This window comes from Penicillium samsonianum (assembly GCF_028829775.1).
Source record: "Penicillium samsonianum strain IBT 33392 chromosome Unknown utg000001l_segment0_segment0, whole genome shotgun sequence".
In the NCBI taxonomy this organism is placed as follows: Eukaryota; Fungi; Ascomycota; class Eurotiomycetes; order Eurotiales; family Aspergillaceae; genus Penicillium; species Penicillium samsonianum.
The window spans coordinates 1,557,309-1,585,074 of record NW_026643259.1 but is presented as its reverse complement, the minus strand read 5'-3'; the positions used below and the strand labels follow the sequence as shown (position 1 = coordinate 1,585,074).

General features: G+C 49.4%; 11 protein-coding genes across 11 annotated transcripts; 2 read left to right on the top strand and 9 right to left on the bottom strand.

Annotated features, from left to right (window-relative positions):
• Positions 1–295: 295 nt before the first annotated feature.
• Positions 296–1,580, top strand: N7471_000629 (undecaprenyl diphosphate synthase family protein; the record flags this gene model as incomplete). The annotated part of the gene is made up of 2 exons (XM_057273350.1): positions 296–520; positions 594–1,580. The coding sequence occupies 2 exons, from the start codon at positions 296–298 to the stop codon at positions 1,578–1,580; spliced, it is 1,212 nt and encodes a 403-aa protein (XP_057141529.1).
• A 556-nt stretch (positions 1,581–2,136) lies between these two features.
• lys9 (saccharopine dehydrogenase (NADP+, L-glutamate-forming)) lies at positions 2,137–4,091 on the top strand (the record flags this gene model as incomplete). The annotated part of the gene is made up of 11 exons (XM_057273349.1): positions 2,137–2,188; positions 2,291–2,344; positions 2,409–2,590; positions 2,649–2,769; positions 2,820–2,892; positions 2,945–2,987; positions 3,047–3,060; positions 3,116–3,162; positions 3,218–3,321; positions 3,375–3,938; positions 3,996–4,091. The coding sequence occupies 11 exons, from the start codon at positions 2,137–2,139 to the stop codon at positions 4,089–4,091; spliced, it is 1,350 nt and encodes a 449-aa protein (XP_057141528.1).
• An 855-nt stretch (positions 4,092–4,946) lies between these two features.
• Positions 4,947–6,301, bottom strand: N7471_000627 (AHA1 family protein; the record flags this gene model as incomplete). The annotated part of the gene is made up of 4 exons (XM_057273348.1): positions 4,947–4,965; positions 5,179–5,834; positions 5,907–5,989; positions 6,079–6,301. 4 exons carry the CDS (start codon positions 6,299–6,301, stop codon positions 4,947–4,949), a joined length of 981 nt encoding a protein of 326 aa, XP_057141527.1.
• A 785-nt stretch (positions 6,302–7,086) lies between these two features.
• N7471_000626 (uncharacterized protein) lies at positions 7,087–11,133 on the bottom strand (the record flags this gene model as incomplete). Its single annotated transcript, XM_057273347.1, has 3 exons — positions 7,087–10,544; positions 10,627–11,054; positions 11,108–11,133. 3 exons carry the CDS (start codon positions 11,131–11,133, stop codon positions 7,087–7,089), a joined length of 3,912 nt encoding a protein of 1,303 aa, XP_057141526.1.
• Positions 11,134–13,607: 2,474 nt separating this feature from the next.
• N7471_000625 (Major facilitator superfamily domain general substrate transporter) lies at positions 13,608–15,461 on the bottom strand. The gene is made up of 5 exons (XM_057273346.1): positions 15,065–15,461; positions 14,953–14,992; positions 14,568–14,892; positions 13,881–14,508; positions 13,608–13,817 (listed from the first exon to the last, which is right to left on the bottom strand). The coding sequence occupies exons 1-5, from the start codon at positions 15,370–15,372 to the stop codon at positions 13,682–13,684; spliced, it is 1,437 nt and encodes a 478-aa protein (XP_057141525.1). The 5' UTR covers positions 15,373–15,461; the 3' UTR covers positions 13,608–13,681.
• A 683-nt stretch (positions 15,462–16,144) lies between these two features.
• Positions 16,145–17,197, bottom strand: fbp1 (fructose 1,6-bisphosphate 1-phosphatase; the record flags this gene model as incomplete). The annotated part of the gene is made up of 1 exon (XM_057273345.1): positions 16,145–17,197. The coding sequence occupies one exon, from the start codon at positions 17,195–17,197 to the stop codon at positions 16,145–16,147; it is 1,053 nt and encodes a 350-aa protein (XP_057141524.1).
• Positions 17,198–17,841: 644 nt separating this feature from the next.
• N7471_000623 (H(+)-transporting V0 sector ATPase subunit a) lies at positions 17,842–20,736 on the bottom strand. The gene is made up of 3 exons (XM_057273344.1): positions 20,485–20,736; positions 20,118–20,432; positions 17,842–20,068 (listed from the first exon to the last, which is right to left on the bottom strand). Exons 1-3 carry the CDS (start codon positions 20,608–20,610, stop codon positions 17,945–17,947), a joined length of 2,565 nt encoding a protein of 854 aa, XP_057141523.1. The 5' UTR covers positions 20,611–20,736; the 3' UTR covers positions 17,842–17,944.
• Positions 20,737–21,686: 950 nt separating this feature from the next.
• Positions 21,687–22,058, bottom strand: N7471_000622 (uncharacterized protein; the record flags this gene model as incomplete). The annotated part of the gene is made up of 1 exon (XM_057273343.1): positions 21,687–22,058. One exon carries the CDS (start codon positions 22,056–22,058, stop codon positions 21,687–21,689), a length of 372 nt encoding a protein of 123 aa, XP_057141522.1.
• A 947-nt stretch (positions 22,059–23,005) lies between these two features.
• Positions 23,006–23,683, bottom strand: N7471_000621 (GNAT family N-acetyltransferase; the record flags this gene model as incomplete). Its single annotated transcript, XM_057273342.1, has 2 exons — positions 23,006–23,462; positions 23,532–23,683. The coding sequence occupies 2 exons, from the start codon at positions 23,681–23,683 to the stop codon at positions 23,006–23,008; spliced, it is 609 nt and encodes a 202-aa protein (XP_057141521.1).
• A 635-nt stretch (positions 23,684–24,318) lies between these two features.
• Positions 24,319–24,570, bottom strand: N7471_000620 (uncharacterized protein; the record flags this gene model as incomplete). The annotated part of the gene is made up of 1 exon (XM_057273341.1): positions 24,319–24,570. The coding sequence occupies one exon, from the start codon at positions 24,568–24,570 to the stop codon at positions 24,319–24,321; it is 252 nt and encodes an 83-aa protein (XP_057141520.1).
• A 1,729-nt stretch (positions 24,571–26,299) lies between these two features.
• N7471_000619 (uncharacterized protein) lies at positions 26,300–26,509 on the bottom strand (the record flags this gene model as incomplete). Its single annotated transcript, XM_057273340.1, has 1 exon — positions 26,300–26,509. One exon carries the CDS (start codon positions 26,507–26,509, stop codon positions 26,300–26,302), a length of 210 nt encoding a protein of 69 aa, XP_057141519.1.
• Positions 26,510–27,766: the final 1,257 nt, after the last annotated feature.

Here is a 27,766-nt window from a genome sequence, read left to right as displayed (position 1 = left end):
CCACTTCCTTCCACAGGGCTTAAGAGCAAGGGGGCAAAAACAGAGCCCCTTAGAATCTAAAATTGCACATGAAAATAGTGTAGCCTAGGTAATTGCATCGCCTCAAAATCTAAAAATTGCCCTTAGCAAAGACTGTCATAACTGACCACGTCGCGGTTTGTAGTACAAAGCCAAATCCGGCCAGCCGCTACCCGTGCGCCTTTTATCTTCTTCTACTCCGTATCCAGTCTCTACCCCAACTCCTCCATTTTTCTGCGGAGTTTAGGGGGTTTATATTCCTTTTCACATATTCATCATGTCGGGTTCAATGCATATGTCGCGTCTCCGGAACTGGTTCCTCTCCTCTCCGCCTGCCGAGTACGCCATCACGAGCCTCAAGGAATTGCTGATCGGCGCACTCCAACAGGGCCCTGTCCCCCAGCATGTGGCCTTTGTCATGGATGGAAACAGGCGCTTTGCCCGGTCACATGGAATTGAGACAGTGGAGGGACACAATCTGGGGTTTGAAGCTCTTGCAAGAGTGAGTGCTACATTTTGGCAGCTCGGCGTTACACGGCAGCACCCGTATTATAGCCGATACTAACGACTAATAGATCCTCGAAGTCTGCTACAAGAGCGGAGTGAAGGTAGTTACGATCTACGCGTTCAGTATCGAGAACTTCAAACGCTCGAAATTCGAGGTGGATGCGCTCATGGAAATGGCCAAGGTGAAGCTGTCCCAGATGGCTCAACACGGAGACCTGCTCGATCGATACGGAGCAAAGGTTCGCATCCTGGGCCGCCTTGACATGCTCAAACCCGACGTTTTGGAGGCCGTCAACAAAGCTGTCGACATGACCAGCCGCAACGGAGACCGCGTCCTGAATATCTGCTTTCCCTACACCTCCCGCGACGAGATCACCTCCGCTATCCGCGACACGGTCGAGGATTATACCACGCCGATCCAACAGGGTCGCTCCGCGGCTGCTGCTTCCCGCTTCTCGGAATCCCATATCACACATAATATCCGCGCGCAGACGCTCGGCTCGACAACACATGAATCACACAGTGATTCTGAGTCTACGTCTGGCTCTTCGGGGCAAGATGATGACACATTTCCCCGGCATGAGTACTCCGACCGAGTCTACGGGTCGATGTCTTCCTGCTCGTCTTCCACAACCCTCCACCTCGGAAATCAGCAAGACCCCAAGGGCGGCTCACCACCGAGGCCTGCGGCTGAGACAGATAGCCCAGTCTACATCTCCCCCGAAACCATCTCTCGTCAGACTCTAAACGACCACATGTTGACCAAGGGTACTCCGCCCCTGGATATCCTGGTCCGCACTTCGGGCGTCGAACGGCTGAGTGACTTTATGCTCTGGCAGACTCATGAGAACACGGAGATTGTGTTCCTCGATGTCATGTGGCCAGAGTTCGACCTGTGGCACTTCCTACCCGTGATGCTCGGATGGCAGAGGCGGATTTCCAAGTCCCGACAGGATCCCAACGCAGAGGGGAACTTTGCCGGCGACACAAAATCAAGCGAGGAAGGTCCAGACGCAATGCTGTGGCGTCAAGCTGAAAAGGTCAAAGACATCTAGTAAATTGTCTGTTTATATACCCTGTGTCTACTTGTTTTTGTTCAGCTTCAGCATCACTGGCGTCTTGCTTTTTGCGGAGTTTCTGTTGGGCACGCCTGACTTGATATCATCATATACCTATGCATCGCCGTACACTACATCGGTCCTCGGTAAATAGAATATCATCTACTTCATAATCCCCCACATCCTATACACCAGATCCATCCATCGATGGACACGTTTGATGTACAAGAATATGTGCCCTTTTTGCTTCTCCGGCTTTTTTCTTCCATGGAGCTCATGAATTATCTTTCTTCTCCGTCTCTCGCTCTCTTTATTACAATAAATCATAATAAATACAAGGATGTCCTTTTCAATGAGACTCCCTTTCTCAGTGTGAAAACATTTAGCTACAAACAGCAGGCGGTGAAAAGTGACATTTTGATGTCCACCCCGCGCCGATACCGGTTCACGTGATGTTGAGTCACCTGCCGTGTACCGGTCCCACAGAGAAGGACTGCAGGATTGTATCCAGTTGAACTACCCCAATATCATCTATTATACCAATTAATTCAAAATGGTCAAGCAAATCGCCGGTTCCAAGGCCCTCCTTTTGGGTTCGGGCTTCGGTATGCCTCCCGTCTCTCCGAATCTCCCAGACCCTAATGCGTCATACTGCCCCGCATCGAGCATCTAGGGTCATACATATGCTAATTACTGATTTCTGGTAGTCACCAAGCCCACTGTTGAGGTCCTCAGCAAGGCTGATGTCGAGGTCACTGTTGGTACGTCCAATTGAATCTATACGGACCCATTTTGCATTGAACATCGCTGACGATGCGGTAACAGCCTGCCGTACCCTCGAGAGCGCCCAGGCCCTTGCCTCTGGCTTCAAGAATGCTAAGGCCATCTCTCTTGATGTCAACGATGATGCCGCCCTCGACGCTGCCCTGAACAAGGCCGATGTTGTTATTTCGCTTATCCCATACACTTTCCACGCTACTGTCATCAAGTCTGCTATCCGCACTAAGGTAACTATTCTTTCTATACAGGAAACGGAGACCTTACTAATTCACTATTCAACAATAGACTAACGTGGTCACAACCTCATACGTTTCCCCTGCGATGTTGGAGTTGGATGAGCAGTGCCGCGAGGCTGGTATCACAGTCATGAACGAGATCGGTCTCGACCCTGGTCTCGATCACCTCTGTAAGTGTCGATACCATTGATATAAACAAACCGACGCTTATAATAAATAGACGCAGTCAAGACCATTCACGAGGTCCACGAGGCTGGCGGCAAGGTTACCGGATTCGTTTCCTTCTGTGGAGGGTTCGTCCGATCATTACCATGTTCTATAGATGGTATAGCTAACAAACAACAGCTTGCCCGCCCCCGAATGCTCCAACAACCCCTTGGGATACAAGGTTAGCAAAAGTCCAATTCTCACCCATTTGATAAATAACTGACACATGGCTGTTTCAAGTTCTCGTGGTCTAGGTTAGCAAAAGTCCAATGCTGAGTTTCTGCTTGAACAAATGACTAACTAGCTCAGCCGCGGTGTGCTTCTTGCCCTCCGTAACGCTGCCAAGATCTACCAAGGTAGGTATTTTATTTACATATAACAGGAGCCAAAGAGTGCTAATACGGAATACAGATGGTGAGATCGTGTCCATCGACGGCCCCGATCTGATGGCTACCGCTAAGCCCTTCTTCATCTACCCCGGATTCGCTTTCGTCGGCTACCCTAACCGCGATTCTGTATGACATATATGCATTCAAATACTTTGATTTCAGTCGACTAATATTTCCAGACTCCCTTCCGCGAGCGCTACGGTATCCCCGAGGCCCAGACCGTTATCCGCGGTACCCTTCGCTACCAAGGCTTCCCCGAGATGATCAAGGTCCTTGTCGACATTGGTTTCCTCAACGACGCGCCTAACAGCGTCTTCGATAAGGCCACTTCATGGAAGGAGGCCACCAAGGAGGTTCTCGGCGCGACCTCTTCCTCCGAGAAGGATCTCCAGTGGGCCATCGCATCCAAGACTAAGTTCCCTAACAACGACGAGCGTGATCGTCTCCTCTCCGGCCTGCGCTGGATTGGTCTCTTCTCCGACGAGCAGACCATCCCCCGCGGAAACGCCCTCGACACCCTCTGCGCTACCCTCGAGCAGAAGATGCAGTACGGTCCCGACGAGCGTGACCTTGTTATGCTCCAGCACAAGTTCGAGATCGAGAACAAGGACGGCTCCAAGGAGACCCGTACCTCCACCCTGTGCGAGTACGGTAACCCCGTCAGCTCTGCTATGGCCCGCACCGTTGGTATTCCTTGCGGTGTTGCTGTTAAGCAGGTTCTCGATGGTACTATCAGCAAGACTGTATGTTTATCTTTATCCCGTTTGCTCTCGAGGTTTTATTTACTTACTTTGTTATAGGGTGTTATCGCTCCCGTCACTTGGGACATCTGTGCTCCTCTTATCAAGACCCTGAAGGAGGACTACGGTATGGAGCTCATTGAGCGCACTCTGTAGGGGTGTAGTCGGATCTTACAATTGAATATATTCGGCTGTTTAAAAAAAGTAGGAATGACATAGACGATGAATGAAATAACAGTGTGCATTGCTATTCTATATTCCACCCAATCAATGGGACGTATATGCGTTTATGTAGACCGACTCATCATTCACGATAAGGCTTGGATCCATCTTCCCAAAGTCTAGTCACCTAGCCATTGGTTTCTCCGATAATTGACTCTTTATCGGAGTAGTTAGTACACAGTGCTGCGGAGGAGAGGTTACAGCAAGAGCAATCTACTCGGTGCAAGATGTGCAGAAAGTTGAGAGAAGAGGAGCGAGAAAGTCATCGATCTCTTAGCGGGCTTCTTTGGAAGAGGCAGAACGCAGCTCCATCCATCCCGGTATCAGAGACCTTAGAAGGATGTCCTGATGTGTTCTTCCCAAAGAGACAGACCCGTCAACAGCAGGAGTGAATCTCAGAGTCCGCTATCTTAGAACCTCCGATGTGCTCGAAAGCCCGATGCTACCACAAGGACAAACAAAGCCCGACAATATGAGAGTAACCAGGATACCATCTATCAAAGGAGCTCAAATCAAAACATAAACTTATCTTCATTATCATAGACATAACACCATTCCTCTTATCATATCATCATTGAGCCCCAAGAGACCCAACACACAACTGCAAGGGCCACCCGGGTGGAAAAAGAAAAGAGACACGAATTGAACAAGAAAGCAGGCGAATAATCTAGTTGCGCTCTTTGCAATCTTTATCTGTGGCCAATTCATGGAGAGAGAAAAAGAGGAAAGAAGTTCTTCGAATGCATTTTTTTGTGTGTCTTTCATGCCACCGGTAAGAGATATAGTCGATCAGAGAATACTGCCAAAACTACACCAACGAGAACAACGAGGATGATTAGTAACTGATTCCAGTATTGCGAGGTTCTTGGGGAACGCTGGGATCTGTAGACAGGGCCGGATTGGCAAAGGGGTCCAAGGATTAAAAAAAAAAAATAGAAGGGGGTAATCACAAGAGATGAATGTGTAGACAAGACAAGGGAGGAGATGAAAAAGATGGGGGAAAAGAGGAGAGAGGACATACCCGAAAGTCTGCTTAATGCTCCGAACATAGTACATGTCCCAGTTCTGCTTGGTGACATCCTCCTGACCAACGGGAACACCAGACCAAGAAACACGCATCTGAGTAACACCGTCGATATCATTCTGATCGAAGTTGATTTCCTGCGAACTGAAGTGACCCTCGGGCCACTGAGCAAGACGCCACTTCTGGACAATCTGCTTGGGCTCGTTAAGCGTGACGAACTCGCCAGTCACGTTTCCGTCAAAGATAGCGAATTTGCCGCCAACCTTAGCGCCCTCGAACTGGCGCGGAGCGCCGCGCGTGAACGCCGTGATGCGCTGCGGGTCCGTGAAGGTGTTGTAGAGCTCGGCTGCTGTGGTGCGGAACTCGTCCGAGGCCGTCACGGTGGTTGTGTTGACGGCGACCTTACCGGTCTTCGAGGTGGAGGTTGACTGCGCGGCGGGGGTGTCGGCCTTGGTTTGCGGGTGGACGGCGGCCTTGGGGAAGCCGCTGGATGGGTTGACGCCCGGGGCGTGCTGGAGGTCCTTGCCATGCTCGGTGATCAGGGCGGGGGTGAGGCCGGATAGGGCCTTGCGGAGTTCGACGACGAGCTTTGTGCGCACCAGGTCCTTTACGGGCTGCTTGGTGTTGGAGTCGGCGTGGTTTTCAATCTCGAACTGCAGGGTGGGTTTTACATGGTTAGTGTTACAGATCACCTTGGCGATGGGGATTGGGTCAAGTGAACATACGACGTACTCATCTTCCTCGGTGTCGTGGGCTACCTCGGGAATGCTGATGGTGCCGCTGACATCCTCTTCGTCCTTGGTCTTACCTATGGAAGCGTCTCAGCTGCCAGGTCCACAAGAGAGAAAAAAAAAACAAGACATTGAAATAAAGCTGAATTGATATTGGACTACAAACCTGAGTATTCTAGCGAGACCTTGACATCGAACAGAGTGATGACCTTGCCCTTGCGCTGGCTGACATCTACGTCGCCATCCATGGACAACACCTTGTCTACTTTGGCTGACACGCCCCCTTCCTCGACACTGATGCCGACAAGGTTCTTTTGCAAGTACTCCTTGGCCCAGCCAGAGGCATCCTTGTTGACCCAGTGCCAGTTGTTGGGGTTGTGAAGGACCATGATGAATGTTGACTAGGGGAATGAAAGAAAACTCTGATTTGGGGTTGGAAAGTGGGTGCTTCCTGTTTTTAAAAAGAAAATCTTTTGGAGAAAAAGTGTGCTAAAAGTTCTGTTGGAAATTCCTGTTAGCCATGATCTTTTTCTCGCAGTGGATGAAATTTGCATGTAAGGAAAGGCCAATGTCAGGTCTCGGGGCGTATCCCGGACTTGTTAAGCGTTGTCCGCAAGTAGATGGAGAATCATCTCTCAGACTGGTGCCAGCTGAAGTCTCTTCATGTAAGGCCAATTGAGTGCTGCCGAGGGGCAGGTTGAAATCCCATCACCCTCGTTGCACTCAAGGGAGAATGTAGTAAAAGCAAAAGGCAATTGAAACTTACAGTTGTAATCAAGTCCAGAACATCAAGGACATAAAGCTTTATGACTCTGAGGTGAAATAAAAGAAAGGAGAGTCGAGGGGGAGAAGAGCTATTTGAAGGCCGACGGAAGACTCTAGAAGGTGCACGTGACTGTGGATAACGCTAGCGATATTTCAGTATCGCATGAGGTCATTCTCCTTCGGCACTCAGTGCTGCAATTGAACTATGTTCTTTGGATTTACTGTAATGGACAAGACATATTCTTTTACTGGTTGAAACATGTGTATATTCAACCCTCACATCCCTAAAGGAGACCAAAAACTCAAAGTGTCGCAGGCATTGCCTCGCATCACTCGATCTATAACGAACGAATGGGGATATCACGCTGCCAAGTACATAACAAAAAAAATAATCACAAAAGCCACTCTTCTATTCCTCCAATTGTTCCAATTCCTCCCAGCCATCTTCACTCATAAGCTGTTCCTTCACCCGTTCTCTTAAACCCTCAATCTGGCTTCCCAGCGCCTCAGTCCACTGACCCTCAACAGTAGCAACCTTATCCTTAAGATCAGTCGTAAGGGCCAGCTCTTCATCAGCACGAGTCTCCTGCATTTCACGACGAACATCCTCCTCAGGCTCCCCACGCTTAATCCGCTGCGCCTCCACAAGCTTCCGACTAGCCCGCATAACAGCAGACCGCACCTCATGCAAGAGACACAGCAGATTCGTCTGTGACTCGATGAACTGGTAGCTCGATTTCTCCGCATGGGACAGCAACGTATACAGATACTGCAGCGGATGTTCATGGTAGCTGGGATTTTCCTCGTATTCATCTGCAGGGATCTGCACCTGGAAGCCGCGCAGGTCCTCAGGCGCCTGCTGCACAAGAGCCAGGAGCGACGGGGCAATATCCCAGAATGCGGAGAGCTGCACCTCGACGCCTCGCATGACGTTCTGCTCAATGACGTCCAGGAACGTCTCGAGGCGGGTTAGCGCCTCGTTTTCGTACTGCACGCGGCGGTCGAGTGCGTCCTGCGTGAAGAATGCTTGCGTCTCCCGCAGCTTGTCTTCGTTTTTGGTTTGCTTGTAGGGGAGCAGCGCGACGGCTTTGTATTTGTCGTCGCGGTCGCTGATCAGATCAAATGATTCGCGATGCAGCTGTTCGCGCGCTTCGAAGAGCCATTTTAGTTGCGTCAGTTTCTCGAGGAGCTCGGGCTTCTCGTCGCCTTCTTCCTGCGTTTGATCTGGTGTCCCGCTCTGTGCATCGTCCGAGAGCATGCTGCTCAATTGGTCGATGCAGGCTGTTGCTCGGCTGATTCTGTCGAGGAGAATGGCGTGCATTGGTTTGAGCACTGTTTCTTGGTACGTGTCTAGCTGGCGTTTGACCATTGCCCTTTCTCGCTCGTTCTCCTCGGCAATCATCGCTGCCTCGGCCTCTGCTGCCTCTGCAAATGTGAGACTACCTTCTTGAATCTGGCTTTGGATATTCGACCTGAAGTGGCGGTGACCCTCGTCGACCTGTTGCTGGTGTTCTTGAAGCATTCGCTCCACGTCGGCCTTATACCGATGTCTTGTGGTTTTTATCTCCGCGAGATCAGTAATTGACCGGACCGTTGTTCGATGAGTAACCAAATCAGGATGGCTGTTATTCACAGCAGGATGGTGGCGGGGATAAGGCGGAGGCAGGGTGATCAACCGCGAGATGTCTAAATTGCGGTTTTCGTAGCGATATCCAGTCCCGGTGGAATTTGCAGGAGACCCTTCATGCCAGCCGACTTTCTCAGGCGGGTACTCATCAGAGCCATATTCCATACTCCCATAGTTCATGCTCACATCTTTGGGCTGAGAAGGAGTCAACTCCTGGTCCCCATGCATGGCCTCCCGGGGCAAGCCCATGTACTTCGACTCCCGCTTGGATCTCTGAACCCTTCTCTCGGCTCCCTCACCACTGGAACCGGTTGCCGACTCCCACCAGCGACTTGGTGCACGGCCTCGAGAGCTCTCGTCGTTGCTCATATTGAGGCTGGCAATCGGCGACAGGCAAGGCTGATAGTTGTTCCACCACGCAGACTCCGGTCGACCTGCTCGGTTTTGTGGGATATCTAGCTTTGGCTGAGGCTTAGGTTTTGGTGGTTGCTTGACCGGCAACTCGAAAAGGTTGCGACGCACATCGTCTACTTTGAAAGATTCCCAGACCTTGGAATACCGCTGGCGCCGGATCTGAGATTCGGCAAGCATATAGTCCGCAAAGATCTTGAGTGCTTCGGTATCATCCTCGGCACTGGCTTCTTTATCAATAAAGGTCTTGTGCCTTTGAATCGCATCCTGTAGGAAAGCAGGATCTTGTCTAAGGATAGATTCCATCGACACCTGCATCGTTTGCTGTCCTGGCGTTCGGCGTGGCGACAAGGGTTTCATTATCGACACAGCATCATTAGGCATGTGGAGAATGTGAGAGAGTGGACGTTCTTCCGCTCCTCCGGGCGGTGCACGGGAACGTGAGCGTGGCCGGACCTCTTTTGCTGAGTTAAGAGGCGGAGTTGGAAGTGCCTTTGGTGGTACTGCTTGGCTGGCTTCTTTGGGATATGCTGACGAGCCCACTCCATTTGGATTTGGCGAAAATGGAGGCGTATGTGCAAATACAGCCGAGGGGCCAGCAGAGCTGGGCTGTTGTATGGGAGTCCCATATGGTGATTTTTCTGGAAGGAGAGCGCTGGACGATGCTCGAGGCCGTGAGGCAGTATGTTGTCCTTCTGATTTAATGCTGCGGGTACTGAGAGGGGTTTTATTGTACTTGCCCGACGTCGGATGCCGATCTTGGTCTGGGCTATTGGTCTGGTCTGGTAGGATCAGGTTTGACGGTTTGATCTGTTCCAAAGCATCGGCCCAAGGATTACCATTTGCCGATATCGCACTTGGGGGCTCAAAGACCTGGCTTTGCCGGTTGCGTCGTTCAATTCGTCTTTCACGGATGCCCTTGGCACTTGGATCGCGGACTGCTGAGCTGCGGAAAAGACCGCCACTACCGGGAGTTCGTTGACTAGATGAATCGTGGGGATCTCCATCCGTCGGCTCTGGTGCCTTGGCCGCTTTTGCCGTGTCAACATATAAAGTCTCCGTTGGTCGACTGTTCAAATATCCCTCGTCTATCCAGTCAGCTGGCGTAGGCGGAATGCTTCCCAGTCCTGTTCCTAGCACGGGAGGTCCCCTTCTCGTCGTCCTGTTCGAGCTCTGGGTCGTTCTCAGAGATGATTCCGACGAGCCACTCACGCTGACGGACCTCGCAGCGGGAGGAGGCCCTGGAGGTGGCGGAGGAAGTGGCATCCCGGGCTCCCAGTTACTATTTGACGGCGATCGATTTCGCGACTGACTCGTTGCCCTTGATGAGCCTGCACTGCTTACCACAGCCCCAGCAGATGCGGCTCTTCTGGATCCAGGGGCCCGGGTTGGTGTCTCAAAGTGAGCAGGTGTTGCCGACATATGCTCGTTAAAGGCGGGTGAGGGTTGGCCTTGGTCATACTGTGCCAGCCGGGGCCTGTGGCTAGCTGCAGCATTATACTGCGTAGCTTGTTCATTATAGGGCATACCCTGGTACTCCACTCGACCTTGCGAAACAGATCTACTCGCTGGATGTCCCTGCGGGGGAGGTGGAGGAGGTAGCGACTGGCGCTGAGACCCAAAGTCGGACGGGTAAGCCATAGATAATGGCCGTGGCCGGTTTGAGCGTCTTTGATACTGGGCAGGCATCTCAAACCCATTCTCCCTGTTATCAGGCGGAGAAGGCGTTCCGGCAAAGTTAGGATTTGTCTGACCAGAAAAGTCCGGGGACATTCGATTTTGGTTGCTGGGAGGTGAGTATGGCGGAGGAGGTGCAGACAAAGACACATCTACCAAAGAATCAATATCAATTCAAAGCGGGTCTTAGGATACCACTGCTCTGCAAAGGCATGGGCTGTGAGTGAGACTGACCCGGATTATTTCTTTGCGGCGTCACGCGATGCATAGTGCCTGGCTGAAGATACGGGGCCTGCGCCTGGGGCCTGCCCGGTGGCCCCCAGTCCTGGGGATTATAAGGAACATTGTAAGCGTTTCTAGACGCCATGGAAGACGACGAAACGGATCTGCCGTTAATAGGCGATGGAACAGCCGGCGATATACCGTGAGTGAATGGGCTCGAAAGCGATGTTGATGATAAAGGCGTCGGTGTTAATCCAAGACTAGCCCCAAGACCCTGGTACTGAGGACCACTCAGTGCTGTTGTCAACAATGGCGGCTGTACAGCATGTTCTCGACGACCTGGTGATGGCTGATTGCTAGGACTCGCAGCTGTCGATGACCAGCCCGGGTAATGGTTGCTCAGCGGCTGCTCGACGCCTGCATGATTTGAACCCAACCAGCTAAAGAGGGAGGATCAGTATATAGAAATGCCCGAGAATAAGATGGGTCGCACCTATTCATATTGGGCTGTGCATTCATCTAGGAGGCCCGATCGGAAGCCATGGCCGCCTGGAATGAAAGAGGATAACCCAACAGAACAGAGAAAAAGCTATTGGCTCGAAACAGGCGAAACGCTAATTTTTCTATTCTTTGCAACTGCGGATGGCAAGGTTGAGGGGGGGAAACAATAGCCTAGCTACTATGGAGTAGTACTCCGTACGGCAGAAGCCTGATGGACCATACGGCAAAAGGAAATCTATATTTGGAACAGAAGAAAGAAGAATTCCGAGAACAAATGAGCCAGGCCGAAGCGGGGATTGTTATGCACCTGGCGAGGTTCTCATCACATTCGGGGCCCAAGCTCGGCGCCTATCGTTCTTTATGAGAGGCCCAACGACCCTTGTCCCCTGTATCCCCACAATAAAACAACAAACCAGAGAGAGCCCTGGAGGATGGGGGATATATCTTAAAGCCGTACGACATAAGAGTGGCTACTCCGTAGAGTATGCAGGGATGTCTATAGGGTAGAAGATATCCAAAAAAAGAATCATAGTTTAATACACATCTACATTTTTAAGTAAGGATCATATGTTTTTTTAGAGATTTCTTGCATTCTTATTGGTATTGGCCATTAAACTCGTCTTAACTACTGCGGACTTCCCTAAAAACGGGGATATTATCATCTGCCACGTGCGGCCGAGGGAATACCGACGGATCCGACATATTTTGGAACTATTCAACTGAAGTCGATATTAGTATAAAGACTAACAAGCGATGGCAAGAAACAAAATATGTTTGGACAAATTTCAGATAAAAGCCTTGTCACAGGCGATGGTCGTCAATATTAAATCCTTACGTTGACCGTCGTGATAAATTGAAGTGAATCATCATAAAAAGATGAGGGAAGAAAGAAGAGAAAAAAATGACAAAACTTACAGAAAGCAGTGAAGCAGATCGCCATTGACGTCTGCAATTATTAGTTCGCTCAAATGTTTCTGTTCGAGATCCATCAGCGTCGAGTACTGAATGGTCATTGCAGCAATGCATTAGACTCGTGAATTGATCAGGCATGACAGTTTCTCGTCTTCGCCAGCAAGCTGACTAGGACATATGCTTGTCTTTTATGTCGTTTCATCATGTAAAAGTCGGGAAGGGAAGGAGACAAGGTGTACATACACCCACAAGTCAAGTCAAGAGAGCTCTGGAGAGTTCATATTGCAAAATATCTGTCTTCAAAGAATCATTAGCACAAGCCAAGGAAATTTGATGAGTGAAATATTGTGTAGGAATGAATGTCAGAAAGGCATGAATGGTTATTAAAAAGATTGTGTCAGCATCGAAAACTCGAATCAGACTCGTCATCTAAAGGGTATCATCATAGAAGGTAGGGCAGCAAGAACAACAAGACTCAGTCGCTTACCTTCTACAGTTACGGTTGGATCTCAAATCGTGCAAAATCAGATAGGCTTCTATTCAAAAAGGTTAGTGACTGTGTCACACAACCGTCTCACGAGTCGATGAATATATGGTATGTCTCAGTGGGCGAGGTTTTCTAGGCCTGCCGCAAAAAAGGCGCATCCAATCATGACCGGACATCACTTAAGATGCCGTCGGAGCCCAGTGCCGTTTCATCTTCGGACAGATATTGATGTAGGAAAGGTGCTTTAGGCTTACCATTTGAGCCAGTAGCGCAGTAACCTATAGGTCTTCGAAACATTAGCTTATGGTCTGAAAAGATTTTTCATGCAAATGTTGAGGTAAGGTAAAGATCAGAAATAGCCATTTGTATCATCACCGACCCGAAGGTCTGAGACGGTAATTTCCAGCGTATTTTCATACACATCGCGTTCATCATGATATAGGGTAGAGGTAGAATAAAGAGACAAAGATAACTCACCATCTGCGCGTGTTGTGAAGTGGTATCTGCAATCGATGAGATGTATGTACTATCATTTCTGGAAAGGCAAGTTAGCTCAGTCCATCAAGGGTTGTGTGATAATTCAAAGCAATGATTTTGAGATCAGCCTGACGTGCAATAACATAAGTTTCATTCCCCTTGAGGTCAAAGACTCTAGTTTGTTTGGTTAAAGGTATCATCATGTTGGAGGTGCGTGGATGTGTTGGGGGAATGGAGTGGACAAGATCTTACCATCGTTGCAGATCCTGCAGAAGCACCTGTTGGTTAGTAAAAAAAACACGGTATGTTGAGAGTTATGGTTGGCATAAGGCCAGTGATCAATCGACCTCAGTCTCCGTTCGCATTGGAAGCATTAACCATGCTGAAGATGAGCGTAGGATGATGGAAGAGAAAAGAGTGAAAGCAGAAATTTGTACTTTTTTCAAGCTCTGACGGCGCGGAATCACCTTCAGCCCGGAGCTAGCCCATATTGGGACTAGCCTTTCCATAGGCGAGTTCTGCTTACGTCACGTATGTACACTGGGCAACGGCCCGAGCGCTCCCGAGGTGGTAACAACCGTACTACAATTACTTACTACAATATAGAACACCGAAGGAAAAAGTCAGAATATACATAATCATTAAATTATCTCAATCTATTGTTTTACCCCTTTCCAGTATAATACCCATCTATGCTTGAGACCGCTTCTTTTCGCGGGCCCAGAACTGATATAGAACAGCCAGCATAGCTAGCATGCACACATCAAGGGCAATAGTCCAGTTATATCCAATAAGGTATCTTGGAGCATCAACAGTCTTCCACACGCTAAATAAGAAAAAAAAAAAGGTTAGTATAAAGTTCGGCATCAGCAGGTTGCACAACACTCACAAAAGTGGAATCCAAGCCCCGAACGTATTACCAATGGTATTCATCGCACTGATGACAATAGCACGCTCCTCGGCACTATGAGCACAAATCTCATTTGCCCAGGCATAAATAATAGCCGCAATACCATCCGCCGTGCCAGACAGGAAGAACGCAAAGAATTTCAGTCCAACAGGGACATTCCAGATAGCTAGCACAATGCAAGCAAAGATATTCAGCACAGCAGTGATAGCAATCAAGCTAGCCTTCGCATCGTATACATCAGAGAGAACACCACAAATCACAGAGGCCACAATGGTGACCGCCGGCGAGACTGTCGTGATCGTGTTGATACTCTCGACCGAGTATCCCTCCTCCTTAAGCCAGATCGGCAAGCCGCTGTTCGAGGATACACCATCTGCCTGCGAGAAAAAGAATGCAAACGCAACTAGAACCCACAGCCGCCAACCTTTCAGGATCTGGAGAACCTTCGACTTGGTAAAGGGTTGGCGGGCTTCGCGGTTCTCGGATGCCATGCGCTCTTGTGCGAGGCGGACTTCGTCGGCGCTGAGGAAGCGCGAGTTGCATTTGTCGGGTGTGCTGGGGAGGACGCAAAGGCCTAGAAAGGCGATGGGGATTGTGCATGCAAAGCCTGGTCTCATTAGTCTGTGTATCCTTTTTCTTCTTGTGAGACACTTGGGATGCACTCACAAATGATGTACAGCCATCTCCACCCTTCAATCCCATACCGACCATCAAGCCTGGCATAAGCTCCCGCTTGAATATATCCCGAGCTCATGCTGCCGACTTGGGAGGCAATAAAAAATATTGCGCCTCGACGGGACAGTTCCGAGCGCTTGTACCAACTACCCAGGTACCATTGCACGGCAGGGAAGAAGAAGCCACCAAGGGCACCGACGAAGAAGCGGAGAGCGTAGAGCTGGGTGACATTGCTGGCCTTGTACTGCGCCAGAGTGAAGACACCCCAGAATAGATCAGCGGCAGGCAGGAAATAGTTCACGGGGCAGCGAGTCATCTATGAAAAGCAGTGAGCAAATCAGTGTCTCCATGGGATGGATTGTAAGTGACAACGAACCAATAATGTCAGAGGAATCTGCATCGTGATGAAACCAACCCTATACCAAGTCAGCATCAATACTCAATTCCCACTCGCCGGGCACCATCACCAACCCATCGGATTGACATACATGTAGACGGTTTGCAGATAATTCAATTGGTTCCCATAAAGCTTCAAATCTTCCTTCATGCCAGACACATAGGCTGTACTTGTAGCCGAAGAATCCAAGACCTTGGCCCAGTATGCCAGGAAAACGAAGACGATGATCAGTCCATCGAGCTTGAGAATCAGCCGCCGCTCGGCGGGAGTATCTGTTGGCGCAAACCACTCATACCATTTCTGGCGTGCGGGCTCAGAGCCGGCTGGATTCTCTGATTTTGTGGGGTTTTCCTCGGCTTCCACTGTCCGTGGGGCTTTCTCGGTGGGTAGAGAAGACATGGTTGAATATCTACCTCCAGGGCTATGTATCTTATTGTGAAAACAACACTAGATTCTGGGGTATGGGGATATGACACCGCCGATCAGATATCTAAGATTGTTTCTTTTTATTTTTCTTGGAAGCTCTGGACTATTATAGGGCTGGCTCGGAGCACGCCATCGGCCGCTCGAATGAGGAGTCATCAAATCCGCCGGTAAATTTTGACGCTATCACCAAAATCGCATCAAGCAAGTGCCCAGCTCAGTTCTGATTCGCTAGGGCCTTGAACTTCGACCCGGGGGGGATAAGTGCCGAGATGGTGTGAGTCAGTTCCACTTTAAGAAGGCCGGTATTGCTGCAGGGTCTGGGCTGTTGTAAAAATTAATCAAGGGTTATATAGATGTCACATCAATTAAACATCAGTAAGCATGTTAGCTAGCCCTGTAAGTATGCAGGTGTGCCCAGATGCTCTGTGGGACCCGATCTAGTGGCGTCCCCATCCTCTGCATAAGCCACGGAGTATACACGGAATAGTCAGTAGCACTACAGAACATTATGATTGAATGATTTCCTTTTATTTTTAATCCCGACTTGTGTGCAGGTATAAGTATCGTAAAGCGCTGAAAATAACAAGACTGCAACGTGGCAGAGGTCGGGAAACCAAAATATGAGCTCCGACCAGCTTAAATCATCATGTCCAAGAATGAGATAGATGAATAAATAGTGTTAAGAGGGAATATGCCGATGGAAACCAGCATCCAGAAAGAATAAAAGAACGTCTCAGCGAGACGCTTATTTCTTGTACTTGTTGTACATATCAATGACCTTCTGGACCTCATCCTTGGAGCCAAGGAAGACACCACTCTTATCGTGGATGTTCTCAGGAACAACCTCCATCAACCGCTCCATGCGCGAGTTGACAGCAAGGCCGCCTGCGTTCTCGAAGACCATAGCCATGGGCGCACACTCGTACAGGATACGCAGCTTGCCCTTGGGGCTCTTCGAGTCGGCCGGGTAGGCGAATATACCGCCGTACAACAGAGTGCGGTAAGCATCGGCGACCATGCTACCAATGTAACGGGCGCTGTAAGGCTTGCCGCCGTTTTCGGGGTACTTGAGGCTGTGGAAGTAGGCGTTGCACCACTCGTCCCAGTACTGGCTGTTGCCCTCGTTGACGGAGTAGATGGAGCGCGCGGGGGGCAGTCTCATGTTGGGGTGGGTGAGGATGAACTCGCCGAGCGAGTTCTCGAGCGTGAAGCCGTTGACACCGCCGCCGCGCATCGTGATCACCAGTTGTGCTGAGGCACCGTACATGGTAAAGCCGGACGCCACCAGGCTGGTACCTGGGTGGAGCAGGTCCTGGGGGCCGACGGTCTTGTTGGGACCAAGGACCTCGTCGGGGAGCTGGAAGACCCCGAAGATGGTGCCGACAGACACACCGGCGTCCAGGTTGGAGGAACCGTCAATAGGGTCGCAGACGACAGCGTAACGAGCATTGGGGTGCTCGTCGAACCGGATTACTTCCTCTTCTTCTTCTGAGACGATAATGCGGCACTTGCCGGAGCCACGCATCGCGGAGATGAAGATGTCATTTCCAATCACGTCCAGCTTCTTCTGGTCATCACCGGTTATGTTGGAGGAACCGGCCAGTCCGGTAAGGTTGATCAAGGAGGCACGACGGATGTAGTAGGCAATTGACTTGAAGGAGAATTGGAGGGCATGACACAGGAGGGTGAAATCACCCGAGGCTTCGGGGTACTTAATCTGTTCTTCTGTGAAGAAGCGGGAAAGTGTGACGATATCAGTGTTGATGTTCTCCGCTCCGACGGGGGGTGCTGAGGCCATTTTGAGGTATTGTATGGAGGATTTAGGGTATGAAGAATAAAAGGTGTAGCAATTGAGTTCCAAGTGAAGAGTAGGTTAAGTAGTAGAAGTGGCAATCTTGAAACAAGGAAGACAAAGTAAAAAAAGTAGTTCAACGTCAGTGAGGGGATTAAACCGGGTAGAAGTATGGGGAGTGACCTCAGTACCGTTTTCGTCATTTTGCCCCGCGTGACCTGCCCGAACCCCCCCCTCGCCCGGTTTCCCCCCCTTGCCGGGAACGCCCGTCTCTTAACTATAGAGCTTCCTATCAAAAATCAGGTATTATTGTTGATCGCTGCAGAAATTTGACATTTCAGAGATAAACCCCTAAACTCTCTCCAATTAGCTATACTCCCATACCAACATCTCCAAGCTAATCGAAGATGCGTTGTCCAATGGTCTAGATCCTCCCGGTCTGTTCCTTGCCCGACTCGGCCTCGGGATCAGCGACGGAAGAATGAATTCCCTATACCCCACTCGCAGTCATGCGCACCTGAAAAGATCCTGAGATTTAGGTAATGCCATTGGTGTACTTAATTAAAGGGGGATATCTACGCTAGAAACGATAGTTCGGTGTGGATATATGTAGGGATCTACATCAATGGAACAATAACAGGTGGGATGGATCGGTACAATATAGATAATGTATAATTCTAGACCCTTTACAATACAAAAAAAGAAACAGGGAGTGAGACAACCCCGTGCGTTGTAAAAAAAGAAAGGAAAGGACTAGTCCACGGGGTCCTCCTCCAACAGGGTCTTGAAGCTGAAAGGCAGGAAGGGAATACCCTCACCAACGAAATGCTTGCTCATCGCCTCAACCCAGTGAAGACGAAGCGAGTGCAACATGGCACTGGTACCTTCCATCACACAGAGAATGCAAATCGTCAATACGAACCAGAGGTAGAAGCTGACAACAATCATGATCACACGGGTCACGGGGTTCTCCTGGTCAAAGGCACCACCAATAGTCATGGTCCAGAGAACGATCGAGAGCTGCTGGTGGGCAAGCGAGAGAGCCCACAGACGAAGGTAAGAGGCAGTGTGAGAGATACAGTTGAGGCAGAATTCGATGGTGTGGATGACTTGGTGGATCATGATATCACCAAAGTCGAACTCCTCGTGCTCTTCGCTATCGTCGATGTCCTGAGAAAGCATGGCCACGCCTTCTCCCTCGCTGGCCATACTGTCACGACCCATGCCGCCGTCCATGTCACCATCGGCATCAAGTGCGCTCACCCGGGAGGTCTCGCCGAGACCGCGGTAACCCAAGGCACGGGCACGGTTGTGTTCATAGCGGAGCCAGAACGGCTTGAGGAAGAGCATAATAGGTACCTGGGCCACAGCAACGAGGAGCAGGAGAATCTGGACCAAGCTCTGGCCAGGGTAAAGTTGCTCTTCCACCGTACCAGGGCTCAGGAACATGAAAATGAGCATGTTGAGGAGACCGGGAGGGTTCATTCCCTTCTCCTGCCAGTTCACGGACCACTTGTAAAGTATAGTGAGGACAAGGTAACCAAAAATTGACTGGAAGAAGAGCAACCCAGGAACAAAATTGCCCCAAATGTCAACCTTAGACTTGAAGTGCCGTCCATTGACGTATTGCAAGCAAAGGGCATAGGTCATGTGGCACCATCCAAGGAGAACACTCATCTTCATCTTCATACTGTTTGAAAAGAGCAAGGAATTGTCCGCCTCGTGCCAGTTCCAGTCCAGACCAATTGGGTAGCGATAGCCTTCTTTCAATGTCGCCTCTACCATGCCAGGCTTGATGTCCTCGGGCCACTGCCACTGACTGGGGAAGAAGGTGAAAGATTTGGAGAAAATATCGTTGTAAATAAAACCGGTGTAGATCGAGAACAGACCCATCATCAACATGATGTATCGTCCATAGAATGCCATGTATGTCAGTTCATCCAATTTGGTCCGCGCCAGCTTCTTTTCCCAGAAGATCATAGCAGAAGCGGCTAGGGTCATCAGTGCACCGTGACCGCAATCACCAAACATGACTGCGAACAAGAAGGGGAAAGTGACGACCGTGTACAGTCCAGGGTTGACTTCCGAATACTTGGGGATACCGTAAGCATTCACGATTGTTTGGAATCCTTCGGTGAACTTGTTCGTCCTGACAAAAGTCGGAGGGGTCTTGTTGGTTCGGATCTGGTTGACAATTGTAGGAACAGTGAGGCCCGCGCGGTCGTTCACATCCTGAAGGGTTGACTTGATCAGGGCAAGAGAGTTTGTCGGACACCACGCCTCGGCGATCAGCGTCTTCCGCGCTTGGTCGTACGAAAATTTGTTCAAGGTATCGTAAACGGCCTTCTCCTTCTTGACAATGATCATCCACGCAGCAAGCGAGCGAGCAATTTGAGAAAGTTCCGCATCAAGGGTGTTCTTGGTGTTACGGAGCACATTGCCAACATCGCCGAGACGGGTGTTCACTTCGTGAATCTGGTCTCTTCTCAACTCACTGTTCTCATCAACACCGTACAAGGATGCGTTGAGCGACTCCGAGATCTTTCGAATCTTGGCAAGGATGTTCTTGCCGTGAGCGAAGATGACGAAAACATTCTTGTGGACTTCCTCGTTGGTCATCGGGTCGATAATGGGCTCCGAGATCTCGGACTGGTTCATGTAAAGATTTCCACGCAGGGTGCGCCAGAGGATACGCTCGAAGGCTCCAATGCGATCCCGGGGAATAACACCAGCAACGAATCCAATGTTCATTTCCGAGAAGCTCTGCTGACCCTGGGTGTCTCCATTTTGACGAGGTGCGTGGTGCTCAACATCGCGGAGCAAGGGAGCTTCATCGTTGTCGAAGGACTGACGAATGTCTTCTGTTTGTGTATGGGCCTATTCAGTTAGCCTCGTCTATCACGGCAGCATACTGGAAGCCACCTACCCGATCGAAGAATCCACCGGCCTCTCTAAGTACCCATCGCCATTCGGTCAGTTCAACTTCGCGCTTCTTCAAAGTCTCATAGCTATCATTAAGAGAGATGATCCGCTGTTCAAGGCTCTCGCTGCGATCAGCCAACTCATCGATCTCCGACGCTAAAGGGGCAGCCAATGTATCGGAGAAATCCGAGGAAGATCTCATGGGGATTGCGGCCTTTTCCATCTGTTGGTGGAAATAGCGGAGCTGTCTTTCGACATTGTCCAGGCGACGGATTTCTTTTGTAAAGGTTCTTTGGAAAGCGTTCGTGTCCGGGTTGAGCTAGAAAGAGGTCAGCGGGGAGTATCAAAGCAAAGCGTTCTTCACCACTTACATCTCGGAACTGAACCTGACCAACTTCACCTAAAGCACTGACAACTTCTCTTCCGATCTCGTTGGCAATGTAAAGCTGGGTCAAGCTCATATCCGCCGAGCGGAAGAAGGTGTCCCGCGGAGCCATGGTGTAAGGAGGCTACCAGGAGCCGTGTCTTTTGGTAAGAAGACAAGGAAAAGGAGAAGGCTAAAGAGCGACAGTAGATAGAAATGAGAGGCACAGATCCTCAGTTCTGTTGTTGCAGATAGTCCGGGCTCTACTTGGACTCGTTCTTGGGTGGCTCTGTCAAGCTGGCTGCATCCAGCCACGTGATTTGGTTGCACGTGATGTCATGAGACGGCTAAACGTAAGTGTCTTCTGCAACATAAGTACATGTAACTATATTCCCGATTACATCTGCACCTGGGCAGATGAATTGATGGCTTACTATCATCGTTTTGTCTTTTTGTTTTTCTGTATTCCAGGGGTCTGGATCAGCAGTGGATCTGTCCTAATCGCCTACCAAGGAATGGAAGCAGGTTTCTCCAACTGATCATAGTTGGGGAACGAGCATGCCATCGCATGCTACAAAATATGTGACCGCTAAGGTATACTGCTACAGTGCTATCGGAATAACCCGATGGTTCCTATCTACTTACGGAGTACATGTTGTTTCTATAGTCTTTTGGTCGAGGTCGAGTTCCTACCTACATGTATGTGGTTGAATTCTCTTATTCAATCCCCTTGTTGGGATTAGCGACCTACATGTGTACCTTTCAGGATTCTAGATATACGACACAATACCCGTCGTTTTACCTAGAGCCCCTTATGTAAATGGAGAAAAATTCCCTGCGTACTACCCAAAAGTTGGATTTGCCTGGAAATCCGATTCTACACTCCACTACCTAGACGATAAATATCTGCTACAGTCTAGCAAGGTGCATAACACCCTGTCTACATCTATGGTGGGTGTATGAAATATACCATCATTTGCAATGCATTCCCGGTGGTTTTAATGCGTTACATATCATTTGTGGGCACTCCGGAGGCCGTAGGGGCTTCCAGGCTTTGGAAATAACATCACATCCCACACAACACTTCCATCTCTTTTTCTGTTGATCTCATACAGCAGACGCTACACTGGGGGTTACCTGGCCACAAATCTGGCTAACTTTAAAGACAGCTTCCTCTTCCACAGGCCACTGACATGTCGTGGTGGTTGCTCATTTCTCCTCGTTCTCTGTCACTTCCTTTGTCTCTTCCTCTTCCTCTGCCTCGTCGCCTTCCTCGTTGTCTTCCTCGTTGTCTTCCTTCAAAGAAACACGCTTCATGGCTTCGAACAGTTCATCAGTATGAGATCTCAGAGAGGCCAAACCACCACCGAGTTGATATTGTAGCATTTTGGTGGGTTCTCCATTAAGAAAATCGAGCATGGTAAGTTGGACAATTTTGCAGCTCTCATCAAAATGCTTAGCTTTTCGTTTCAGCTTGGCCACCTTTCCTTGAAGAACCAACTTGGCATGATTGGCTTTCCGGTGTCTCCTATGCCGGCGAGCAGACTGGCGAGTAGAATGGGGAGGAGTCACATCTTTCATGGAATGGCTGTTAGCGTACATATAATAAAATATCCATTGCATTTGAGAATGTACCATTGGCGAGGTCACACCTGCGTTTATAATTGCTCCATATGCAGTTTGCGCAACAACCTCTGGAAGTGCCTGGGAGGGTTATACATTCTGCGAATGGCCAAGGTTTCTCTTTGCAACACCCGCAGGTTGTCGGAGCTTGGATGCCGACAACCTGAATTGTTGCTCCCCTAAGGTGAAAGGATACTCTAAGAGAGCTGAAAATTTTCGACGGTGGCATACCAGTCAGGACAATTTCTCGTAAGGGTGTCATACTTCGAAATCTTTTCAAATCTCGTGAAGTGGTGCCATATGTCATGACCATTTCTGTCAGATCCCTATATAGGGTTTAGTTTCCGAGATCCTACCTTCTCGAGGATGGATGTGTTCATTTGCTCACATGATTGGGTTCCAGATCTGACACTGATAGGCAATTGTTGATGTAGATGTGTAGATGTGTGCTGTAGAGGATGTCCATGAGAACTTGGGTGTTGACGAAGGATGAAGAAAGAAGCTCTCTTTCATGAATTATATATGTCAAAGGGGGAGATTGCACAGTGTTAATGCCCATGTTTCCAGTTGTTGTTTGCTATTGAACACAATATACTATCACTATACCCAAGACATAAGCGAGGTGCCAAAATCATCATAGTCAACACTAGTTTAAGGGTCTACACTTCGATTTTCTTGCACCAAAGGTTGCAAGGTAATCCACAATCTTTCACTAGAATATTGAGCGCTTTATTCCCTAGAATATGTTCAAATTCCCCACTATAATGTCACTCGCAGTGATGGTCAACATGTTTAGAAAGTATTTAGACACAGCAAAATAGATGGGGGTCAAGCGGGCAAATTTGTATCCCCAGACCCTCGAGCGTCAGGATATCACCAAGTGAGTCGATACTTCGTCTGCCATGCTATCTGGTGGGCTTCTCCAACTCAAACTGTGCAACCACGTCACCCTCGGTCGACTGCTCGCGGTAGATACTAAACCCAGTCTTCTGCAGCACCTTCACACTGCCAATATTCGCTCTATTGCACGCCGCAAACAGCTTCTCCTTTTCCAACTCTGATACAGTCCCGTCAAGAACCATTCTATCAAGCTTCCACCACGCATCTATAATACCAGCAACTGCCTCGGTGGCATAGCCCTGACCCCAGAAGTCAGGGTGTATATTATACCCAACTGACGGGGCTGGGCTAAGAGCATTGATCCCCGCTGCTCCAATAACCGTCTGTGACGAATCCTCGGAGCGGATAATGGCGAAGAAGAACCTCCGCCCAACAGCACCTGATGCATCCGGTGTTGTGAATGTCTTTCGGGTAATGATGGCCTCGGACTCCGATATATCTTTGTGGGCGACTTTGGGCCAGCTACGGATAGTCACAAGTCAGTGTCTATCCCGAGCTACTGTGGTAGTTGTTCCAAGGGTATGATCTTACACCCAGTCCGCCACCTCTTGTCGTCGTCGGATCTCAAAGATGGCCGCGGCGTCAGCCACCGTCAGCGGTCGTAGGTACAGGCGACTTGTGTGGATATGTTCCAAATCGGCCGGAACGATCACGGATGTAGCTTGATTGGGGTAGAAGGTCATTTTGACGGAATATGCGACGTGCTTGGAACTGGGGTTCGTGTTGTATATCGATACGACAGATATATATATCTGCCGTCCCTTTCGTTCGCATTATCTGATTTTAGAAATCCACAGTAAGTTTACTACGGAAAACTGCTACAGGGTAATGTCATACGTCTGGCCATTGGCGTAATTTCGCGCCCCAGTAAGCAGTAAGTAGCTAGCGTGAGTCATGGTTGCGGGTCTGCGACTCCCCGGCTTAGACCCGGGCGATGTATCTCATACCAGCGATATATGCAACACATAATAAGGATGCGACACAACAGGATAGCGAATACTTGTCGAACAGGACCCAACAGAAATATACTGACATCCGAGTGCAACCACCACACCGGGATAACGCATCACTTAGTGCTTTTGAAGCTCCAATATACAGTGTCACCTCATCAAGCCGGGAGCTTGGGAATTCAAAAACAAAATTGTCTGGAGATTGATAATTTGCACTCATAATACATAGTCGTAGGAAGAGAAAAGAAAGACCAACCCCATCCTCACGACCCCATCGCCATTGGTAGACACCAGCTTCTGCTGGACCTATTGACTGGAGTCGACGAGCACACAGAAATGGGTATGTTCAGCCGGAAACCAGATTTGATTTAGGCACCGCCATCCCTCTTCGCGTATTCCTCCTCCATGCGCTCCTCGTACAGGCGATCGGCTTCCTCCTTGGTCAGAGCGCGACCACTATCAGCATTCTGCGACGCACTAGCTGAGCTGCCAGGCGCGGTACTGAAATAGCTGGTGTTGTTGATCTGGTCGAGAGAAGTGTGTGCAGCAGAGCTGGGAGGTTGTGTGCAATTGGCTTCGTTTTGTTGCTTGTCAAAGAGGTCAGCGGTGGGGACGGGCATCTTGGTTGAGGTGGAGATTTTTGGTCGCGAGCGCGGCAGGGGTTTCGACGGGAGTAGGTTGCAGGAAAGAATGATGGTAGACTGGAATTGGAGCTGTTGTGAGTTTGGCTTTAGTAGGATGCTTTATGCTGGCAAGAGTTGGCCTGGTGCATCGCCACATGTGTGGCGAAGTCATCCAGTCAGACGTCATGCCAACAAAACATGGCCTGGAAATGAGAATCCAGCAGTTCAGGACTCGTAGCAGGGGACACTGAGCACTGAAGCACCGTAGATTGAACCCGAGATGAGTGTGCCATCAATTACTCATCAGGACAACTGAGAGCCGTGAGACGCGTCGAGGGGACAATAGACTTGGCACATGATTATAGAGATACATGTAGGTACGACTACAAGTGAGAGTAAACAATAGTCACTAGAGCTTAAATTGCGACTATCTACAGGCTACATCTCTTCTCCAACCTCGAGCCAATGGCTCAAAACTTGATGAAAAGAAAGAGTTCCACGAATGGAGAGTGCCAAAGAATGCGCCTGTCAATGACCACGAGGACCATTGAACAAACTGTTCCGCCGCGCTGTGCAATGCAGGGACCAATTTGTGGTGACACGTCTTAATGATCACGGTCACCCAAACAAGGTAAGTATGAAGAAGAAAGAAAAAGAAGAGGCAGACCCGGGAGAGCTGGGGTATTTATACACCCACAGAAAGGCGGTGGCAAATCCCATAATTTGGTACTCACCGATGATTGGCCAAATAAGCGAGATCACATGACCATTCCAAGACCCGACGCATGTGATATGACTCATCCACCGCCCTCCCTTTTTGGATTATCTGACCTGTCAGAGTTAAAGAATGGAGAATGGGCCCTACGGAGTATGTACACCGTACAACGTACAGGACATAGGTACTCTGCATTTATTTCCTAGGTTTCCATGTACTCCGTATGTATCTAAGTGCTTGCGCCAGAGTGAAAATGAAATCCTGAACCAACACACGGACCACAGACATGAATCAATAATTGAGACCTCCTTGTTCGAGACTCGACGCCTCAAAAACAAGCCCAGACTCCATCCCCGAGCTTATGTGGATCCTCCCCTATTCCACAACTTTGTATTGTGGCTCTCACCTCCCGTACTTCCCAAAAGTCCGAAAGACGTTTGAATCACAATTTGATTCGGATACTGTCCGTCGGAAGTATACCTTTGTTCAGATTGTACAAGATTAAATCGGGTGAGAAACCCACAGTTAATATCAAGCTAATATTAAGCAAACGCCCATCCTCATCAAAGTGTGCGAGTGTGCCATGGTTAAGTTGATCTAGTGGACGCTAGAGTTGTCGGGGGCCATCGGAGAGCTTAGATGGACGGGAAATCCGTCCCCTGTGTACACCGCATGTCAAGTTGGTGCTGGGCGGGAAGTCTTAAGATTAATTTACTCCGGAATATGCTCGGGAGATATGTCCAGTCTTTCTCGAAAGAGAAGTACGGAGTACTGTGTACCTATGTGGACCTAACTGTCGTCCAGCTGCTGTGGCACTATATTTTCGTTTCTTTTTTTTTCCTGCTACAAACGTATAGTTATCTGCATCATGTACGGTACAATGTAACTATGTCCCTGGGACAATCACAACTACGGAGTACAATGTAGTCAGATGGAGCAATATGCATTCCGAAAAAGCGGGAAAGAATCCCTAGACGCCCGGACTCCGCTACGCATGGCACTTGCATGGTGTCAAAATTTGGTCCATACAGCGACAACAGGGAAGGAAAGATCGACAAGCCCGACTGGAACAATGGTGTGATCGTCGATGACGGTAAATTCCAACCATTCATAGAACGAAGCAGGAGCAGGGTTCAGACTTTGGACTCGCGACCGCAAAAAAAGGGCGAAAGCGGCAGGGTTGGAGGTATCTAAATGGTCCTTAGTAGCCCTGGAGGCCATAATGGGTGAAAAAAGGGGGCCCATGATAGGGTGTGATGGGTTATCGAGCAGGGGGTGGATTCCCCGTGTGGCTATCATTACTGGAAATGCTTCAATTGCCACATTCTGGCAGCCAATGTTGGGACCTGATGGTAGTTGTAGATCGGAATCATACCACGTAGCTCCTAAGGATATAAATATAAAATGGTGCCATGGTGTATTGTGTTTGCGTACCAAGGTACTCTCCGTTCTCACGTTGGGCCTGCAGACACTGTCTTGTACTGTCTTGTATACGAACCGTGGAATTGAACCAAATAAAGTGCTTTGATTCACCTGCGCCGAATTTGTAGTTAGGGCTGGCCAGCCCCCTATTCGCTAAGACTCGAAACTAAATGCATAGTCTGGTGGGGACCATGTACTTTTTTGATCGTATTATCACTGATGAATCTAGAAAAAAGTAGGGTAGGGAGTGTGTTGTATGTAAAGGGCAAAAAAAAAGGTGCTTAATTAGGGGCATTATTTTCCAAGCCTGCGGATCTTGTTTCTAATTTCAAATATGTTCTTTTGTGAAATACTATACTCCGACGATTCTCGTATGGAATGATGCGGATATCACGTAACGAGGCGACATTCTGTAAATGTGGTGGGATTGGCTAGATAAAAACATCATGGGATCCTTCCCGCAGCGTGGTTAAGATAGTTGATACGCCGATAGGGATGTACATCAAAGGCAGAGCCAAGAAGGAGGGGTTGTGTCACTGCTGGTTGGTTGTCCACGAGGGTTTGTACGCCACTCCATCATAGAGTTGATTATCAGGTCATGGGATCTGAGTAAAGATTGCACCAGTAAGTCGTGATGGCCAACCATTTTGCAGAACCTAAAGATGAGTGTGCATGGCCTCGGTAGCCAATACCCGGCCTAAGCCATGCGAATGAATGCGACGAAGTTCATATCTACTCCGTACATACTCCGTACTGGGCTGATCATCACGAAGGGAGCAAAATGACGGGCTGCCTTGTGGTGGGGGCGCATGGAGTACAGGGATGCCCCTCCAAAGGGATATTCTAGTACCGATATGGCCCTTCCGAGGGATGGAGAGCCTTGCAAGCTTGGATCGAGTTGTCGATTATGCGGAGTATTACAAAAGAACCATTATTGAAACGCTCAGTTGATTTGACAATGAATGGGATCATTTCACAAATTCCGATGGCAACGTTCCCCCTTGAACTGTGTAACGGAGTTGAAAGCGATGTGGAATGAGCGCCAACGGTGTGGCG